The 18,302-nt window shown below is 31.4% G+C and overlaps 3 protein-coding genes across 3 annotated transcripts; 1 reads left to right on the top strand and 2 right to left on the bottom strand.

Moving 5' to 3' along the window:
• Positions 1 to 230: 230 nt before the first annotated feature.
• LOC103839851 (pyrophosphate--fructose 6-phosphate 1-phosphotransferase subunit beta 2) lies at positions 231 to 4,419 on the bottom strand. The gene is made up of 16 exons (XM_009116338.3): positions 4,127 to 4,419; positions 3,855 to 4,019; positions 3,643 to 3,764; positions 2,685 to 2,738; positions 2,468 to 2,574; positions 2,275 to 2,380; positions 2,113 to 2,176; positions 1,941 to 2,029; positions 1,723 to 1,854; positions 1,455 to 1,625; positions 1,249 to 1,364; positions 1,032 to 1,143; positions 848 to 932; positions 732 to 776; positions 594 to 662; positions 231 to 515 (listed from the first exon to the last, which is right to left on the bottom strand). Exons 1-16 carry the CDS (start codon positions 4,317 to 4,319, stop codon positions 439 to 441), a joined length of 1,707 nt encoding a protein of 568 aa, XP_009114586.1. The 5' UTR covers positions 4,320 to 4,419; the 3' UTR covers positions 231 to 438.
• Positions 4,420 to 10,409: 5,990 nt separating this feature from the next.
• Positions 10,410 to 13,454, top strand: LOC117128596. The gene is made up of 2 exons (XM_033281331.1): positions 10,410 to 12,551; positions 12,618 to 13,454. The coding sequence occupies exon 2, from the start codon at positions 12,699 to 12,701 to the stop codon at positions 13,296 to 13,298; it is 600 nt and encodes a 199-aa protein (XP_033137222.1). The 5' UTR covers positions 10,410 to 12,551; positions 12,618 to 12,698; the 3' UTR covers positions 13,299 to 13,454.
• A 3,061-nt stretch (positions 13,455 to 16,515) lies between these two features.
• LOC103839852 (probable plastid-lipid-associated protein 1, chloroplastic) lies at positions 16,516 to 18,293 on the bottom strand. The gene is made up of 3 exons (XM_009116340.3): positions 17,796 to 18,293; positions 17,136 to 17,331; positions 16,516 to 17,007 (listed from the first exon to the last, which is right to left on the bottom strand). Exons 1-3 carry the CDS (start codon positions 18,239 to 18,241, stop codon positions 16,693 to 16,695), a joined length of 957 nt encoding a protein of 318 aa, XP_009114588.2. The 5' UTR covers positions 18,242 to 18,293; the 3' UTR covers positions 16,516 to 16,692.
• Between the last annotated feature and the right edge of the window lie 9 nt (positions 18,294 to 18,302).

Genomic DNA, 18,302 nt, shown 5'->3' on the forward strand with positions numbered 1-18,302 from the left:
ATAGAGTTACTCTATTTTAGTGTAAATTATAGAGGAAAAAATAGAGTCCCTTTAGAGATGCTCTTACAACAAAGATGACTCCTTCGACGACAATCTTTTTGTAGCTTGTTTAAATGGTGAGGCTGATATCCATTGAGAAGCCACATGCCTTAATTTGCGGTGTTTCAAAATCCAAAGTACCAAGAAAGTCATGTTTTTGATGACGTTCTGGTGAATCCAAGTAAATCCAATCCGATTTAAGTTTTATCTGACATTTACGAAACTTTTATTTAGTAGCACATGAGTCCATCATATGCCTATTCAAGATTCCATCACAACACAAGACTTACAAGCTACAACACAATGATCACCTGCTGGTTTACTTGACTCACAAGTCACAACATTCTTACTACAAAGTTTTTACAACAAAGTGAGTGAATCTGACAGTAACAAAAATTGTCAGGCTTGAGCACCGAGTTCAAGCAGTAAAGTGTGATTTATCGCATCAGATCCCGGTCCCTTAAACTGAATCGGACCTGGAGAATAAGATAAAAAATGAAGACTTAAAAACAATTACTACTTTAAGCAGAGTCATGATGAGTATGTGAACAAACCAGGACTAATGTATCTATTCTTCAAAGCCCATTCTTCACGCTGTGACGCAAATTTCTTAAACGGTGCGCCTGAATATTGACCAGAAGTGTGAGATAGAGCAAACGAGTACGATAAAGTTTTGAGCTAAAAGACTTCACCTTCAAGCTCAACCATAGCTTTCTTGATAACAGGCTTGAATTTACCTGCAACATAAAAAATTAATGTTATAACAAAAAGAACTATCGAAGATTTCAAAAAAAAAATTGAAAAATACCATGTCTTCTCTCAACATCCATCAATGAAGTTAGCGGTGTACCACCAACTGTCCATTTCTCAACAGGAGCAGCCAAGTTCCCAACCTGCAAAAGAAAAACACAAATGATAAATATAAGTAATCTTGAAATAGTGAAACATTCTATGATTATTTTCAAGAAAGGATGAAAAGTTTTTTTTTTAACCGATGAAATCAATCCAGTCTTCCCACTCTGGAGAAGTGATCCAGCACCGTAACCCAATGCGTAACAATAAGTTGCATCGAAATTTGTAGGGAGTCCACATCTTCCCTCATACCTAAAACACATGACAATAACAGATGTTGAGGCTAATTAGTATCTAATCTATATTTTTTTATGCTAATTAGTAACTAATATATATGTTATAGGCTAAGTAATATACCCAAAGAAGTGTGATTTCCCCATGAACTCGCGTTTATATGAACCATCCTTCTTCTTTTTCTCTAACTCTGTTTCAACCATTTGAATCAGCATTTTCTCTGTCTCTATTTTAGCCACCTGATTAACATACATATGCAACATAAACCGGTTTTGAGTTTGGATTTTTATCGGTTTTTTGCTAAACCGGATGGTCCCAAAAAAACAGACCTGGACATTCCCATGTGGATCTCTCTCAAGCATCAGTTGTTCCTGAATTGTTTGAGGAAGAAACTCAAAAAGCTTTAGAGTCTCCTCTTTAAGATTCTTCTTCCATTGTCCTTCTTCATCGACGTTTCCTTGGGCTAAGATTTCGTTCAGTTCAGAAATAAGCTCTTGGACCTAGAAAATATAAACGGAAGTTGAAGAACAAAAACATTGAGAAAAGAAAAGATGTAAGAATCATCTTATTAGAGAATCTAAAGAATTTATTGGATACCTCAGGGATAAAGTCAATTAGACCTTCAGGAACAAGAATGACACCGTAGTTATAACCATTTTCAGCACGTTTACAGATCACATCAACAATGTAATCCGTAACGTTTTTCAACGTTAGCTTCTTCTCCGAAACCTGCATAAGTAGTTTATAGTTCTCAAACCAATACTTAGCAAACTGAAAGTGTGGATAAAAAGCTTGAGTAGAAACGCAAGAGTTACCTCTTCACCAATAATGGTAATGTTTGGATGGGTTTGCAAAGCGCATTCAAGTGTAATATGAGAAGCAGCACGGCCCATGAGACGTACAACTGTATGTGCAAATTAACAGATGAAATAAAATTGTAGTTTGTATCAAATATATTCAATTTTGCTAAGGGCCAGATAAACTTACAGTGGTAGTATTTTCCAGTGGAACGTGCATCGATCATAACATTTCCAATCATTTCCGAGTATATCTGCATGAATATAATGATACAAAGCCATTAATAAGTTTTTACTAGGAAAAGACATTACTAAGTGATGCTTCTTTGAGATCCATGTTAAATTTACTTACCTTGCAAGCAGTATCAAACCCGAAACTGGTGGGGACTTCTTTGCTCTTTAAATCACCATCGATTGTTTTGGGACACCCAATAACCCTAGTTTTCATGTTTTTACCTCTGGAAACCGAATAAGAAAGTTACCAATCAACTAGTGAGAAAGCTCGTACTTACTTATCTAATGGTCACTCTTTGGAATAAATGTACCTGAAGTATTCAGCGAGGAGACAAGCATTAGTATTGGAGTCATCGCCACCAATAACCACCAGACCATCTAATTCCATCTTTGTTACAGTATCTTCAGCTTGCTTAAACTGCAATGTGTAGGAAACCGATATGCTATTGCTAGCTAATTCTATCGATGAAAGCGCCACCAAACATTTTAGATCTTGAGAAGCTTCAAGGAGAAAAGAAACTTGTTTACCTGCTCTGGAGTTTCGATCTTGTCTCTTCCACTGCATATCATATCAAACCCACCCTGCCAGAAGGCACACACCCATAAATTATCAATAATAATAATAAACGCAGAAACAACTCTTTACTTCATATGAGCTTCTATTTACTACTACTCTTCATGATCAATTTGACTTCTCTAACAAACCATTCTTCAAGACATCTTAACATGTTGAACTGAAAGTGTCCAATCAGGTTTAAATCAATTCAAACCAAGCCAAACCAAACCAGTTCCATACTTAAATAACCGAACTGAAAAGACAAAAACCCATTTGGTTCTTTTCTCCATATCCGAATAAACCAAAACAAAACCGAGCTGAAGACAAATAAACCGATTAAATCTCTTTGAGAATAATTTAACAAAAATAAACCGAATCATGGTCGTTACTAAAAGAGTGTTTTAACAATTCCTTAATCTTTTGACTAAAAGAGTGTTTTAACCAATGAACCTAGACATAAAACATCCATAACCAAAACCACACTGAACCGAAAAGAAAGTACACTAGTAAAATCTTAAAAGAGTGTTTTGACAATTCCTTAATCTTTTGACTCGACCCAACGCAACCAAATTGTTCATTTTAACCCAACAAATTGTATTGTTTTTGTGTATTACATTACAGACTAGACTCTTCCAATAGATTTCATTCAGCGAATAAAACAAAGATCTAATTATTGTATATACATAGTACGTAAAATTAAATGCAAGAAGTCATCACTCTCTCTCACTCTTTTCTTTGGATAAGATGGTCGGTAAAACTCTAATAATGTTCCCAAAAAAAAAACAATTCCTTTAAAATAAAAAATAAGCCGCACGATTGTCGGTTTGCATTTAGTTTCTATATCCTCATGAACCGAGAAAAATAAACAAAAAGCTCAATGAGTTATTTTTTTTCCACTTCTGTTAACAAGAAGCCACATTAACTATATACCTGGTTTCTATAAGGATACACAAAATCAGAAGTGAGCTCAACATATTTCCCTTTCATGATTCCAGCTGGACCACCACGAAAACCAAACAGCGTGCTCCCTTTCGCATATTCCTGTAAGTAATCTAACCATACCAATAACAACACAAACACTTCAAAACCCACAACAGTTATAACCTTTTGGTTCGATGAAAATAAAAAGAAAATGTCCTAACCGAAAATTCCGCAAATAACATTGTGTCCTCCAGGTGCTTGTCCACCAGACAAAACCACACCAACTTTAAGCTTTTGGTCCGACAGAACTGCATCATTAGATTGGTCTGAAACCAATAAAGCCGATGGTTGTCCATACAGATTTGGAAATAATTTCGCAATCTCCTCTGCAACAAACCAATCATCAAAATCAAATTGGAAGAGACATAATCCGGTTTACTCCAGCGGATCCGGTTTAGTAAGAGTAATTAAGACAGTAGGATGATCAATTGACCTGAATTTCCAGCGGCGGAGCTCGGAGGACCATCGACGATCTTAAAGGGACTTTTAAAAACGGAAGGAAGAGGGAGCGCGTGATCGATACGACTCACTTGGACTTCACTGTAAACAGAAGGCACACGGCTCGCAGGAGGATTGATCGAGATCCCGGCGATGTTTTCTCCAGTTAAGTCATACGGTGACGCCATGGGTAGTGGTTGTTCCTAAGAGGTGGTCTTACGAATGTCAGATAATTGTCAGGTAATGTTTGGATAAGTTTCTCAAAATAAGGTAAAATGAATTACAATCTCCGAATATTCCGATATGCCAAAGTGTGATCATAATTGCTTAACTATGGTTTTCTTATTATTTGTTTTCAAAAAAGGAAAAATAAAGTTTTACTAAAGATATTTTCTAATTATCTTTGTTATAGTAAGTAGATTTTGACCTACGGACATTTTTATTTGTCAAAAATACATTAAGTCACATATAAAATGTATATGTTTTATATATTTTTATCTTTCAATATGCATAATATATATGTCGTTGAACACATAAATAGAAAACTTATATTTATGTAATTGTATTTTAATTGTTTTGATTATTTATTTTGATTTATGTTGTATTATATATTTATCTTTCAACTAGCGCTTAACGTATTCATTATTTTTAACCAAATTATTTAAATTTGATGAAATAAATATTTTATATCTATTTTACACACGTGCTTTCACCGATGAACCCGATGAGTCGGAAATAAAAATATTTAGATGTAATAAAAACTAATAATTAAAATTTTGTTAAAATATCAAAAAACCGTGGATCTGATACTATGCCACCAAAAGAAAATTGTGATAAAAAAAACTAAAACTATTTAGATGTAATTTCAAAATTAACTTTAAAATAATCATTTTAATTATTTATTATTTTATTTTTAATCATGATTACTAATTTATTATAAAAGTTAATTAAAACTGAATGGAAAAAATCATATTTAATTGTATTTTATAAATAAAACATGTATTTATATTTTATATTATATTTTCTAATATATCTTGTGTTTTATTATATGTATATATTAAATATTATTATTATTTTGTTTATGAAAACATTTTAGTTTTCCAAAATCTAACCCTAACAATACATACAATACTACAACATATGTTTGCCAAACTCCTAAACCAAAGTATTTCATGATTCACTATTTCTACTCATCTATCTTCAAAACAAATCAATTTTATCATATCTTAATTTATATCACTTAAAACTGTTTATAATTACTTGATTTTTATTTTTCATGCATCAAAATATTTTTTTACGAGATTTATAAATTATTTTTAAAATAAACTGGTACCAGACGACTTACACTTCAGTCGTCCAGACGACTTCCAACATCTCAGACGACTCAGACGATTTACTGGGGCTATATTCGTAAAAATGGCTTCTGTTTTTTTGTTTGGTCACAAAGGGATGAGCTGTAATTTCACTAGGCTTTTAGGTTAGTTTTGCATTTGATTCAAGTTTGGGTATAGGTTTGGAGTTAAAATCAAGTTGTGGGTTAGTTTTGGCAAAAACCCCTTAAAATATTAGATGAAATTAGTTTGTTCAGTTTTTACAGTGTTTAAAATATCATAATTTAGTATTAATTTGAGATTTATTACCTTAGAAATCTTAACTTAACTATATGTCACGGTGTGAAAGATTTTCCACTATTTATAATCTGTGTTGCATTATTAAATTTTTAATTCTATAGTCCAATAAAGCCAAAATATAAATGATGTGGGTCACACAAAGAGATATATGCAATATTTATATGGAATGTTGATGGGTAATTAGCTAGATAGTATCCATAAATATTTTGAAAATAATTAATGTTGTTATTCATGAATATAAAAATGGCATGGCATTGTAAATTTTAAGAAAACTAAAGGCAGAATCCCTCATGGAATTCTTCTTGCAACTTTCAATATTTTGATAACCTCTTAAGAAACAATGCAACCTTTCGATATTTTGATAACCTTTTAAAAAATCAATCCAACCTTTAAAATGGAAAGATACAATCTTTTAATATTTTGGTAACCTTTTAAGAATCAGTTGAACTTTAAAAAAAAAAGACACAAGCTTTAACATTAACTAGATTTTGACCCGCGCTTTCAAAGCGCGGATTTATTTTTGTTTTTTTTTTCAATTGACAAATATTTAGTAAATGTCACATTTTCATATATTTGTGTTTTATTTTATAAAAGACTTAAAAAATTTATCTTTATTTATCGTATTTCATTTTAAATGACTATTTATGTTAAAAAAATTAAACTTTATTTTTTTAATGAATTAAGTTGGTATAACTCTGATAAATTAATTTTATTATGGGGTTAATATTTTAATTAAAAAATTATATACTTTTAATAAAGATTTATACTTTTTAATAAAAAAATTCAATTATTTTTATGAATGCTTAAATTATATTAAGAAAAGAAAAAAATAATAATTAAGAATAGTTGAAAAAAAATTATTTGAACTTCGACTCAATGGCCCAAAGGAAAAAAAAATAGTGAGAATTGAATCTGATTTTTTAATAGGCCCAAATGGCCCAAAAGAGATTTGATTTGGGCTGGATCCAAAAGTAATGACCCAATATAGATTTGTTATTAATATTACTTAATTGCCCTTAATGAAACATGCAATGTTAGTGAAAGAAACATGCCCCTAAGGTAATTATGACAATATGATCCTGCTTTAATAGTATAGATTATAATACCTATAAAAACACATAACCTTTCAACATTAATTCTTTGAAATTAATTGAGATTGCTTTCATTTTGAAATGATACTTATATAAAAAGTCACAATTTTTCATTTTAAATAGTCACAACTTTTAAAACGAACACATAATTTTTGAACTTTATTGGAATTCACAATCTTTGGAATTAATTGGAATTAGATGATTTTTCCGTGCGCATGCACGAATATAAATATTTCTAAAGTAAGTATACTATAATAATTGATTGCTATTTACTTTTAATTTCAAATTAATTTATAGTTTGCATGCATCATTTATATTAATAATATTATATTACTTTAATTATACATATGATTTTATATATGTTATATATGATCGGTTTTATTGTTTTTATAGTCGATTTAGTTATCATTTGGATTGAATTTCATCTCTGAATTCAACTGTAATATTTTTATTCTATATATTAAAATTTTGATTAATTTCTTAATTGCATTTAGGTAGTTGTTGTCTTAGATATGTAAATATATTTTATGAAGATTATGTATAACTTAAGATATATTGTGCTTAGAATGAATTAAAAAATAAACTAAAATGTCTGATTATAAATTACATAAATTAATATAACAATAATATTCTAAAGTCTCATGCATATATATAAATTTTACAAAAGAACTAAATTGTAGCAGTTGGTTAATATTTTATTTTCATTTTTAATATGTTTTGAGTTGTCCTATGATTTATATTTATAAAAATAGATTACTATTCTTATAAAATAATATATTCTTATGGTAGTTAAATCTATGATTTTAGATATAAGTTGGATTAGTCGAATCACTCATGTTGTGAATATATTGAGTTACATATATTCTTTCAAATTTAAAATGAAGTATAATTATTTTTATTATAATTAAATCAAATCAAATTAATTTTATTTATCTCTTAAATGTGCATGTATTTTCATAATATTTATCAAATTATATGTTGATGATTTTAAAAAATATTAGAAAATAAAGCGATGATCATTATGAAATTACATATATAAGTAGCTGATACATTTTTGGAAACTCATGAACACATATCAATATTTACAATAATTAAAATATTTTATAAATTCTAAATAACTTATGCCTTTGGTATTTTGATTATGGTTCTATTAAGTTCCACAAAAAAAATTAAAGCAAATTTAATATTAAGAAAAAAATAACTTTAATAATTATAAAATATATTATAACTACCTCATTAAACTATTTTGTAACTATTTGATCAAACGATGTTTATTTTTAAATTTTTTTAATATCTCTTAAAATAAGCAGTAAACATAATTGTGATTTTATTTGAAAATAATATTATATAAGCAACATATAATTTATCGATTTTTTTTTCTTCTGTAATTGAAAGATATTATAGTCAACTAAATATAAAAATAAAAAATAAAGCATTTCAATAATACTAATTGTAAACTATTTTTAGTCAATTAAACATATATCAGTTTCTGTTAGTTAATTATTTAATGTAATCATCTAAGAAAATAGATAGATATATAAAAAATAGTTATATTACTTTGAATTTTTTTGTCTTTTTAAAAAATATGTTTTAAAAGAAATAATATTTATTTATCTAATATCAAGATAATCTGTGTAAATTGTTTTTAATGAAATCACATTGTATACAAATTTATATTTTTCATCTAAGAAAATATAGATATAAAGAAGGTATTTATTACTTAAAAAGTATATTCATGTTATTTAAAAATATTTTTTTAATGTAATATTACTATTTTGTGGACTTTCCTTTTTTGAAATCATATTATATACACATATATTTTCGTTTCTAAATTCGTTTTTTTAGATAACTTTATTAAAATTTTCCTTTTTTATTATATGTATATGTTTTTTTGAAAATTTTAAAAAGAAAACTAAATAAATAATAAAAATTTAAATGTAATATTTTTAATTCATTAAGAGTATCAGTGTAATCAACCATCGTGAGAGTTAATGTAAAAGCGACACATAGAAAACTGACTTCTCAAATAATATTATATAGATAGATAGATTGCTATTATTGGTAGATTTCTAATCTTAAAACAGCTCAACAAAGTTTAATTCAGATAAAAATCTCTAAACAAGTTTTATTTAATGAACTAGACTTCTTATTTAATGAGCAACTAGGTGGACCATCCGCACGCATGTGCGGGCATTAACATTAATATTAAATTGATATTTTATTTACAACTATATAATACTTATGTTACATGTATATGGTTAATATTAAAGATTTGACGTTACATATTGATATTTATACTATGTTAATATGAACAAAGAATACATTAGAACGTTTAGAAAACGATCACATTTAACACTAATCTTAAAACATCAGAAAAATATAATTGAGAAAAAACAAATATTTCAACGCATAACCCCAATAAAAAAATCAGCTATGAAATATAAAAGAGAGATTTGAATTACCTAAGTTTTATTATCATTGGTTTCATTGTAACAACAGAGATGATTTACAGTAAATCATAAAACCTCAAACTAAGTATTTAATGAAAAACCTCATAAATTAACTTTATTTAATGAATTAAACTCTGATAGGTCATAATTACTATTACTATCAGTAAATCTTTAGTTTAGGGGTTTCTACACTAAGTAAACATAGTTGAGGAATTTTACCCTTAAAATGAAAGAAATTCAAAATATTGTAATAGGAGGATAAATTTTCAAAATACATTTCATAAATTAATGTGTAAGCTTCTATAAATGGCTTAGAACCTCTTATAATAATTTAAAATGTCTGATTTTTATAAATGTATTTATAATTTCATAAATGATTTATAAAGCATGCATTGAATTATTAGACATTAATAGTTATTATGATACTTTATATACAAATATAATTCTTTCTATACGAATATAAAATCATTATATCAATTCAAATAAACACTTTTGTTTATTATTTTATCTAATTTATAAATATATAAAAAAAAATTGATCGACTTATTATTACTCTTTCATAATTTCAACAATTAGTTACCATAAATAATTATTTCTAATATTATGTAGATTATTTGAAAAGTGGTAATTGAATTATCATTTCCTTTTAGATATAATAATAAATAAAATTAAAAATCATCGGTCAATCAAATTATAACAATTTGAAGAGTTTATTTATGATCAACACGTAATAAAAAATCACTTATGTGACTTCTCAATCAATATATAGTAGCATTTATATTTTTATAAATAATTTATAATATTATATAAATAATTTTAAAATTCTGATAAATTTATTCTGTAAACAACGATAAATAATTTAAAAATCATATTAATAAATATGTTTGGATTTTGTAATATTTAAAATAGTTATTATATAATTAGATTCGAATACAATTCATTAAGTTGAGTATAAAACTATTATAATTATCTTATATAAAAATTTGTTCATTATATTTTATAGTTTATAAATATTAAAAGTAATAAATATAACATTATTAATCTTTCTATAATTTCAAGATGTAGTTGCCATAAATTGTTATTTGTAATATTCTTAAATTATATGGCAAGTGATGTTAAATGTTTTTAGACTTACCTTAAATTTTTAGATCTAATTTAAATAAATAAAAACTAAAAACAATTAACCAATCAAATTATAACAATTTTTTTGAAACTTCACCTATGAGCGACACGTCACGAGATCTCACTAAAGTGACTTCTCTTTTAATATATAGGGGGATGAATGAACTAGACTATCCATCTATATTATTGGTTTAGAGATTTTTAAATTGGAAGGATTTGTTCTTTAAAATCATAAAATACAATAAAATTACGTAAAAATTTATACTTCAAATGCTGACAATCAGCACTCTAGACAAATTAAACAAAAAAAATAAGTAAGATTTGTTTTAATTTTCTTTTTAGCATAAAAAATCCTTGTTATAACATCAATATTTGATGTTACTATAACATATTTAGAAAAAAAAATATTTTAATATTAAAAATAATAAAATATTAAATAGACAATTGTATAAACCGACTTTTCATGTTTATGAGAACTACATCTGATTTCATTATCCTAAATCATTCCACGTAATTCTTTTTTAGTTCATTTTTATATTATGCAAAAAAGTTCCTAGCATTTTTATATCCAGAAAATAAAATTTTGATCTCTAAAATTAATTTATAATAAAAATATTTTTTTTAAATAGTATTTCACATTTAAAATATAATTTAATTTATTTTAAATGTGAAATATTATTTTAAAAATAGATATTTTTATTATAATTTTTTTTTAAATAATATTTTTCAATATAAACATAATTTTTTAATTATTAAATAAAATAATTAATTTTATATGTTAATATATATATATATATATATATATTAGCATGCTCATACTGTTTTACCCTCTGTTCAAAAACGCGGGCGCCTAGCCGCCTAGGCGTCCGCCTAGTCGCTACTCGAACCACTACTGCTGCGATTTTGACCAAATCGGTCAATAAAATCGGACACCAGTTAGTCGGCCCAAAAACAGACTAATCGGCCAAATAAAGCGATTAGTCGGCCCGTCAAACTAACTAATCGGCCCAAAATTTTATTTAATAGTGATATCTTTGGGCTTTACTGAAGCCCGATATCTTAACAAACACATCTCATGTAGAAGACATATATAGAGTCGTATTTCTCTTCCTTTTTTTTGTGTAACCGATGTGGGACTCTTGTGCCTTAACATTATAATGCGAAAACAAATATTTTGCACAGATGGGGTATCGAACTCAGGTTGCCCACGCGTGATAGAAGTGGTCTTGACCATTTGGAGACATCAACTCATTGACGTTTTACGCATATGTCAATATATATACGCATATACTTATAATAAAAGTACAAAAACTAATCTCTAATTAATTCCTTATTTATTGTCTAGACCTGTTTATATACATATATATTTTTTAAAATTGATTTCATTAAAGTTAGTTATTGATATAAATTTGAGTGTATATAAATTATCACATTATAATGTTATTTAAGTTATATATTTAATTTTAATTATTAAATAAAATAAAAAAATATTAAAAACTAGGCCCCGCGTATATCCCGCTTAATCCCCGATTTTTCGGTAACTCGCTAGGCCCGAAGTTACCGCCCGACTAGCGCCTAGCGTAGTTTCGAACAGGGGTTTTACCAATCATCCAATTAAACATTTTAGCAAAAGCATACAGCTCCTGCAGCAAACTGCTTCTATAGCATACACTACAAGAAAACGTAGCAGTAACAACGGCGTTTTACGAGGAAATAATTTCCTCGTAAATTTACATACGCTTTACAACGCAATTACGACGAGACATAACTTCGTCGTAAACTCCATGGTAATTTACGACGAAACGTTTTCGTCGTAAAGTCAATGTAAGTTTACGACGAAAGTACGTGGAATGCGAAATAGTTGTAAACGTTACATCGACATTACAACGAATCGTGTTACCGTTATATAAAGGTGAAAACGTGTATTCAATGTGCTTTAACTTACCTAAATTCGTTGTAAACGCGTTGTAAATTTTCTATGTAAAATCCATGTAAAACTTACCATATTTCTCTATATATATGTCATTTCCCACAACTCTCAAGTTGAAGAAGCAATACCAGGAATATCTGCAACTGATGTGGATACACGTAAAGATAAGCACTTTGTCAAGTGGTTAAAATCACAGGTAATATATCTCATACTATTATATTAATTAAGTAAGTGTTTAAGAATATATATATGTTTTTTGCAGGTTGATTATGACGATCCTTATTATCCCGTATGGTTTCACGAATTGGTTCAAGGTCCAGTTGCAAAGGTCACCACATCACCTATGTATTTCACACGAGGATTTACCTTTCACACATACGAGTATGGGAGACATCGGGCAACGAGTAACTACGGAATATGTGTGAAAGGTGAAACAGACTTTTACGGGATATTGCAGGAGATTATTGAAGTGGAATTTCTGGGGTTATTGAAGCTAAAATGCGTCCTCTTCAAATGTGAATGGTTCGATCCTGTTGTGAACCGAGGGATTCGGTATAACAAATTTGGTGTTGTGGATGTCAATTTTGGGAGAAGATACAACAAATTTGAGCCTTTCATTTTAGCTTCACAAGCCGAGCAAGTTAGCTTCCTTCCTTATCCTCGGCTTCGAACTTCCGGGATAAACTGGGTAACTGCTATCAAAGTTACACCTCGTGGACGCATTGTCGTTGGAGAAGAACCGCCCTTGCAAGAAGAAGACGCTATCACTGAAGTTGAGGTACCAGAACAACCAACTGATGAAATCCTTTTGATCGACCCGCAAAACTTTCAATATGAAGATATTCCCGAAGATGCGACAGATGAAGCACGTGAAGACGAGTTCGAGAGAAGCGACGATGATGATTGTAATGATAGTGATGAGAACGAAAACGATTTAGAGTGATGTAATAGTGATGAGAACGAAAACGATTTAGAGTGATGTAATATATGTATCAAATGTTGGATTTCTCTATTGTAACATTTTCTAAAAGAAAGAGTAAGAAGTAGTATGAAATAAGATATGATGTTAGATGATATGTGACTTTGGGGTTTAGGGATTTCATTCTCGGTGTTTAGGGTTAAGCGTCGTAATTTCGTCGTAAATGGAAAAACGCGGGCCTGGTAATTTCGTCGTAAAACGAAAAACACGGGCCTGGTAATTTCGTCGTAAATGAAAAAACGCGGGCCTGGTAAGTTCGTCGTAAATGGAAAAACGCGGGCCTGGTAAATTCGTCGTAAAATTACGTCGCTTTTACGACGAATCCTAATCTATATAAGGAGACGCCGAGAGCGAGGCTGCCTCGCTCATTCCTCCCAAATTCCTTTGCTCTCTCTAAGGTAAACTCTCTCTTCTCTCTTTTTTTTTTTTAAATTAGTTTAGGTGATTAGTTAGGTAACGGAATTAGTTTAGGTGATTAGTTAGGTAATTAGTTTAGGTGATTAGTTAGGTAACGGAATAATATTTTTATTATGTCGTAATTGATTAAATTTATTTTAGTTTTTTTAGATGGCTCCTAGAAGAAAATCCAGAGCACCTAGCTATAGAGATTTGTTTGGCGACGATGGTTCCGGTACATCTTCTTCCGGTCCATCGTCTTCCGGTCCATCATCCTCCACCGCAGTTCCAGACTCTCAGCCTTCTCAGAGAGTTGCTTGGAGTCCTCCTCCACCGCATATGCCTCCACCGCAAATGCCTCCACCGCATATGCCTCCACCTCCTCCTCCAGCGGCTGCACCTGAGCCTGTCCCAGAAGGTGCAGTTCATCCGGATTTGCGTGTGCCTTCATATGCCCCATTCGCGAGATATACGGTAGAGGATTTGCTTGCCCAGCCTGGACGGGAGGGTTTGGATGTTCTAGACCCCGATAGACCCCGAGGAACTTATTGGTAAGTTATTAATTTTTATTACATTAAAATTTAAATTATTTTTATTTTTTAACGGTTAAATTGTTTTCCTTTCAGGTTTGGGGCTAACAACCGTGTTGGCCGGAGCGTTTCGAAAACGATTAAGGGTTACTACGACGGGGCATATCCGAACTGGAGCAAGACTCCAAATCACGTTAAGATCACTTGGTTTAAAATGTTTGCGGTAAGATTTTTAAATTTAATTAAATTTTCACTTTTAAATATGTATATATTTTTTAAATATTATTATTAATTGTAATTTTTTCAAATTTTTTGTGTTTCAGCAAAAGTGGCATTGGTCTTTGGGAATCACCGAGATGGTGAAGGCGGAATTCGTTGCAAAAGCAAAGATCCGCTTCTGCAACACAGTCTCCGATTGGAAGGACAAGTGGGAGCTCGACGGGTATGAGGGAAAGCCCACTGAGCTCACGAAGGATGTGTGGGATGGCCTCATCGCCTACTGGAAGCACCCCTCTTCGATCAAAAAGGCCAATTCGTGCTCGGCTTCTCGAAGAACGAAGGATAAAGATGGTAATTTGCCCATGCTTCACAGAACCGGCCAAAAACCACATGCAGGCATCCGTCTAGAAGTTGTAAGTTTTGTTTTTAAATATTTATTTTAAAATATTCAATTAATATAATTTTTAATATTTTTTTTTTGTAGTTGGAGAAGACGGGAGTCTTACCATCTCTGTCTGACCTATTCAAGATGACTCACGCCACATCCGACGGAGTTTTTGTGGATCCTGCATCTGAGAAACTCGCTCAAGCAGTGGCTACTCGGATTGAAGAACGGGAGACGCAACTAACTCAGGAGTCTCCCGATGGATTACCCGTCACATTGTCCACCGAAGAAGCCGACAGAATCTTCGAAGAGGTAGTACAACTAAAAATTTTTGTTTACATTATTTTTAATAACTATATTAATATATGTTTTAATTTTATAGCTGGCTCCTAGAAAGAAGGGACGAATAGTCGGTATAGGCTCTGTTAACCAAGTTGCAAGGGCAACTTCGTCATACACTTCGAGACGGGATGAAGAGACTTCTCAGATGAAAGCTCGAATGGATAGCCAGCAGGTTCGTTTAGACTCTCTTGAGGATTTGCTAGACGTGATGGCCGTGGAAAACCCGGTTATGCAGAGAATGTTGAGTCAGAGACGAGCCGCTCTTGGGTTGCCAGTACGAGATCCCCAAGAGTCCGATCCAACCCGTCAACAGCCGAGCAACCCCACCGACTACTTCGATGATATGTAGTTTTTTTAATATTTTGGTTTGTATTATGAATTTAAATATTATGACTTTTAAATGCTTTTTTATAAATGTTTTTTTATTTTCATATTTCGTTTTAAAATTAAAATTATTTAAAATTCAGAATTTTAAATAAATTCAAATTTATATATATATATTTGAGGTTAAAAATAATATTCAAAATATATTATAAAACGAAACGTCGATGTAGGCTCGACGTAAACATTTACAACTGATTACCGTCGAAAGTAATTACGAGTCTTTTACATCGAAGATTTTACGTGGTCTTTACATCGAAATGTTACGTGGAGTTTACATCGAAACATTTACGAGGGTGTTACAACGAAAATGTTTACGTGTGCTTTACATCGAATCCATTACGTGGAGTTTACCACGAAATTTTACGTGTCGTTTACGACGAATCTCTGCCCTGCGCTTTACGAGGAATATATTTCGTCGTAAACTTAACAAGTCATTTACGACGAAACGTCGGTTACGACGGGCGTTTTACGACGAAACGTGTTTCGCGGTTCATTCGTCGTAACACCCCGTTTACGACGAAGTTACAACGTATATTGCCCTCGTAAAAAATATGTTTTCTTGTAGTGATACTGCTACTGCTAATACTCTATTAATCAAGACCTTAGAAAAAAAACAAATAAAGCATAACGGGAAAAACAAAAATAGCAAAAAACAGAGCAAACCGCGACAAAAAAAAAAAAAAAAAAAAATCAAGAATCTGCATTGTGCTGCAGAAGCGACACTATATAGCCTTTCATTTTCTTAATCTTCCGTTGAATCAGACCAGCATTCTAGATTTTCGGATAAGCCCTGATAGCTTTCTTGCCGAACAACTACATGGTTCAGGACTCAAGAGAAGCTACTAGAGATGAGCAGAGAGACACAAGAAGCAAAGATCAGAAGTTTATGTAAGAAGATACCCTGTTCTGTAACAGACCCGTTTTCTAAGTAATAACAGAATCAGACACCTTTTATAACTTTATAAGCAAAACTTAACAAACATTTAAACCCCGACTATACAAAAACCATCACAACTCTACAACAATAACACGTACAATACTATTAAATATAGACATGGTTTTAAATACAGACATGGTTCTGTATAAATTGCTATACAATGTTCTAAGGGTTTAAGAGAGAGCTGCCTTCTTTGAAAAGCACAAAGATGCTTCCGCCATCGCCTCTCGAGATCCGAAGGTCTTTGTCGAGATAAGTAGTGAGCAGCCACGACTGGGCTCTGTCTGCAGGCAAAGAGAATTTCAGTGGTGGTTGGCTTGAAATGGTTCTAGCCACTGAAGAAGCCGTGTCCTGGACAGATGTGAGTAATCCTCTAATGGGGTTGAGATCGATTTTCTGACCAAGAACCTCCACAGATTCAGGGATTTCAATCGAATCCGTTAGCTGAGGAGTCCCGATAACACCTTGCTCAAACTTGATCTGCAAGCAAACGAAACAAAAACCTCAATTAGGTTATGCAAAACTCGGACATTTGATCTTATAAAAGTCTGTCTTGTAATAATTCTAATAATAAATATTGAAGATAAGAGTGATTATCTGATGAGAACCTGGACGCGCTTAGGACTTTGGACTTCGAACTTAGCGTTGGTGCTAAACGATGTGGTGGCAAGGGGACCAGCGAACCGTACAGAGTTTTGTACGGTGAAGCTGTCGGAATCAATGGTCTGTGAGATCTCATCCACTTTGACCAACGGTGAGATTCTACGTGAGAGCAACGGGAACAGACCAACGAACGATGTGTAACTGCAACGAGATTAACATTACAGATTTAAGTTCTTGACATGGCAGAATGCTTCATTATCTAGGTTAAATCACCTAGTTAATAATAATTAGGCCTGCAAATTTGCAACATACTGAACCAAAATTTTGGTTGTCGGTTCAGATTCGGTTTTAAATTCGGTTCAGATTCGGTTTTAAATTCGGTTCACAATAGATTTTTATTTTAAAAATTAAAACCAAAACTTGACGATTTTAGCCAAATTCCGACATAATAAACTAACCAAAATTTTTGTGCGTAATTAACCTAAATAACAAAATTAAGCGAGTTTTTGATAAATCTAAAATCTAAACAAAACAAAAAAGCTATGGCAGAATTTTCACAAAGGAACTAAAATACTAAACCAAATTTGTTTTGGGTTCAACTCGGCACAATTTTAAACGAACCGAACTAACCAGAAACCTTTCCACAGCAAAAACATATAACTTACGCGAGAATCCATTTGCCACTGAGGAGAAACAGAGCTTCGTTAGGAGCTGGATTAGGGTTCTTGGACTCAAGCTGCGTGATGAGCTCACTGATCTCGGCTCTCGTCTCGCTCGATGCGCTAAGACCTCGATCTGTCCCGTACAAAGAATCCGCTAGCGATCTCTTTAGCCGCTCCGTCTCCTCCACGGATTCAATGGCTTCTTCTGCTTCTTTCTCCGCCACAGACACGTTCGATCCTCTCTCCGACGCATCAGGACCCCACTCGTCATTGACGTCCGTGGCTCGGACCTTAAATTCCGGCCGATGGACAGCGGTTCTAGCCTCCGACCGCCGGTTGATTGGATTTACGAACATTAGAGTCGGAGATTTTGATTGGAGTTTGGAGTTCGAAGAGGTTGGAACTATGGTTTTGCAGGGAAACTGGGTGAACAAAGGTACCGTCGCCATTTCTTGTCTCTCTCACTTATATTTTCTTCGCAGCAAGCAATGAATCTAATTAAACTCTAAC

Source organism: Brassica rapa, chromosome A09 (assembly GCF_000309985.2).
Source record: "Brassica rapa cultivar Chiifu-401-42 chromosome A09, CAAS_Brap_v3.01, whole genome shotgun sequence".
Taxonomy (NCBI): Eukaryota; Viridiplantae; Streptophyta; class Magnoliopsida; order Brassicales; family Brassicaceae; genus Brassica; species Brassica rapa.

Bases quoted from the DNA above. Each gene is read 5' to 3' on its own strand.
- LOC103839851 (XM_009116338.3), bottom strand. From the start codon at position 4,319: ATGGCGTCACCGTATGACTTAACTGGAGAAAACATCGCCGGGATCTCG. The intron at 2,575-2,684 runs GTAAACAAGTTT...TACACATTGCAG, and splicing joins AGATCGAAACTCCAGAGCAG to TTTAAGCAAGCTGAAGATAC. The intron at 1,144-1,248 runs GTATATTACTTA...CATGTGTTTTAG, and splicing joins GGGAAATCACACTTCTTTGG to GTATGAGGGAAGATGTGGAC.
- LOC117128596 (XM_033281331.1), top strand. From the start codon at position 12,699: ATGTATTTCACACGAGGATTTACCTTTCACACATACGAGTATGGGAGA.
- LOC103839852 (XM_009116340.3), bottom strand. From the start codon at position 18,241: ATGGCGACGGTACCTTTGTTCACCCAGTTTCCCTGCAAAACCATAGTT. The intron at 17,332-17,795 runs GTAAGTTATATG...ATCTCGTTGCAG, and splicing joins AGTGGCAAATGGATTCTCGC to TTACACATCGTTCGTTGGTC. The intron at 17,008-17,135 runs GTTCTCATCAGA...GTTTGCTTGCAG, and splicing joins AAAGTCCTAAGCGCGTCCAG to ATCAAGTTTGAGCAAGGTGT.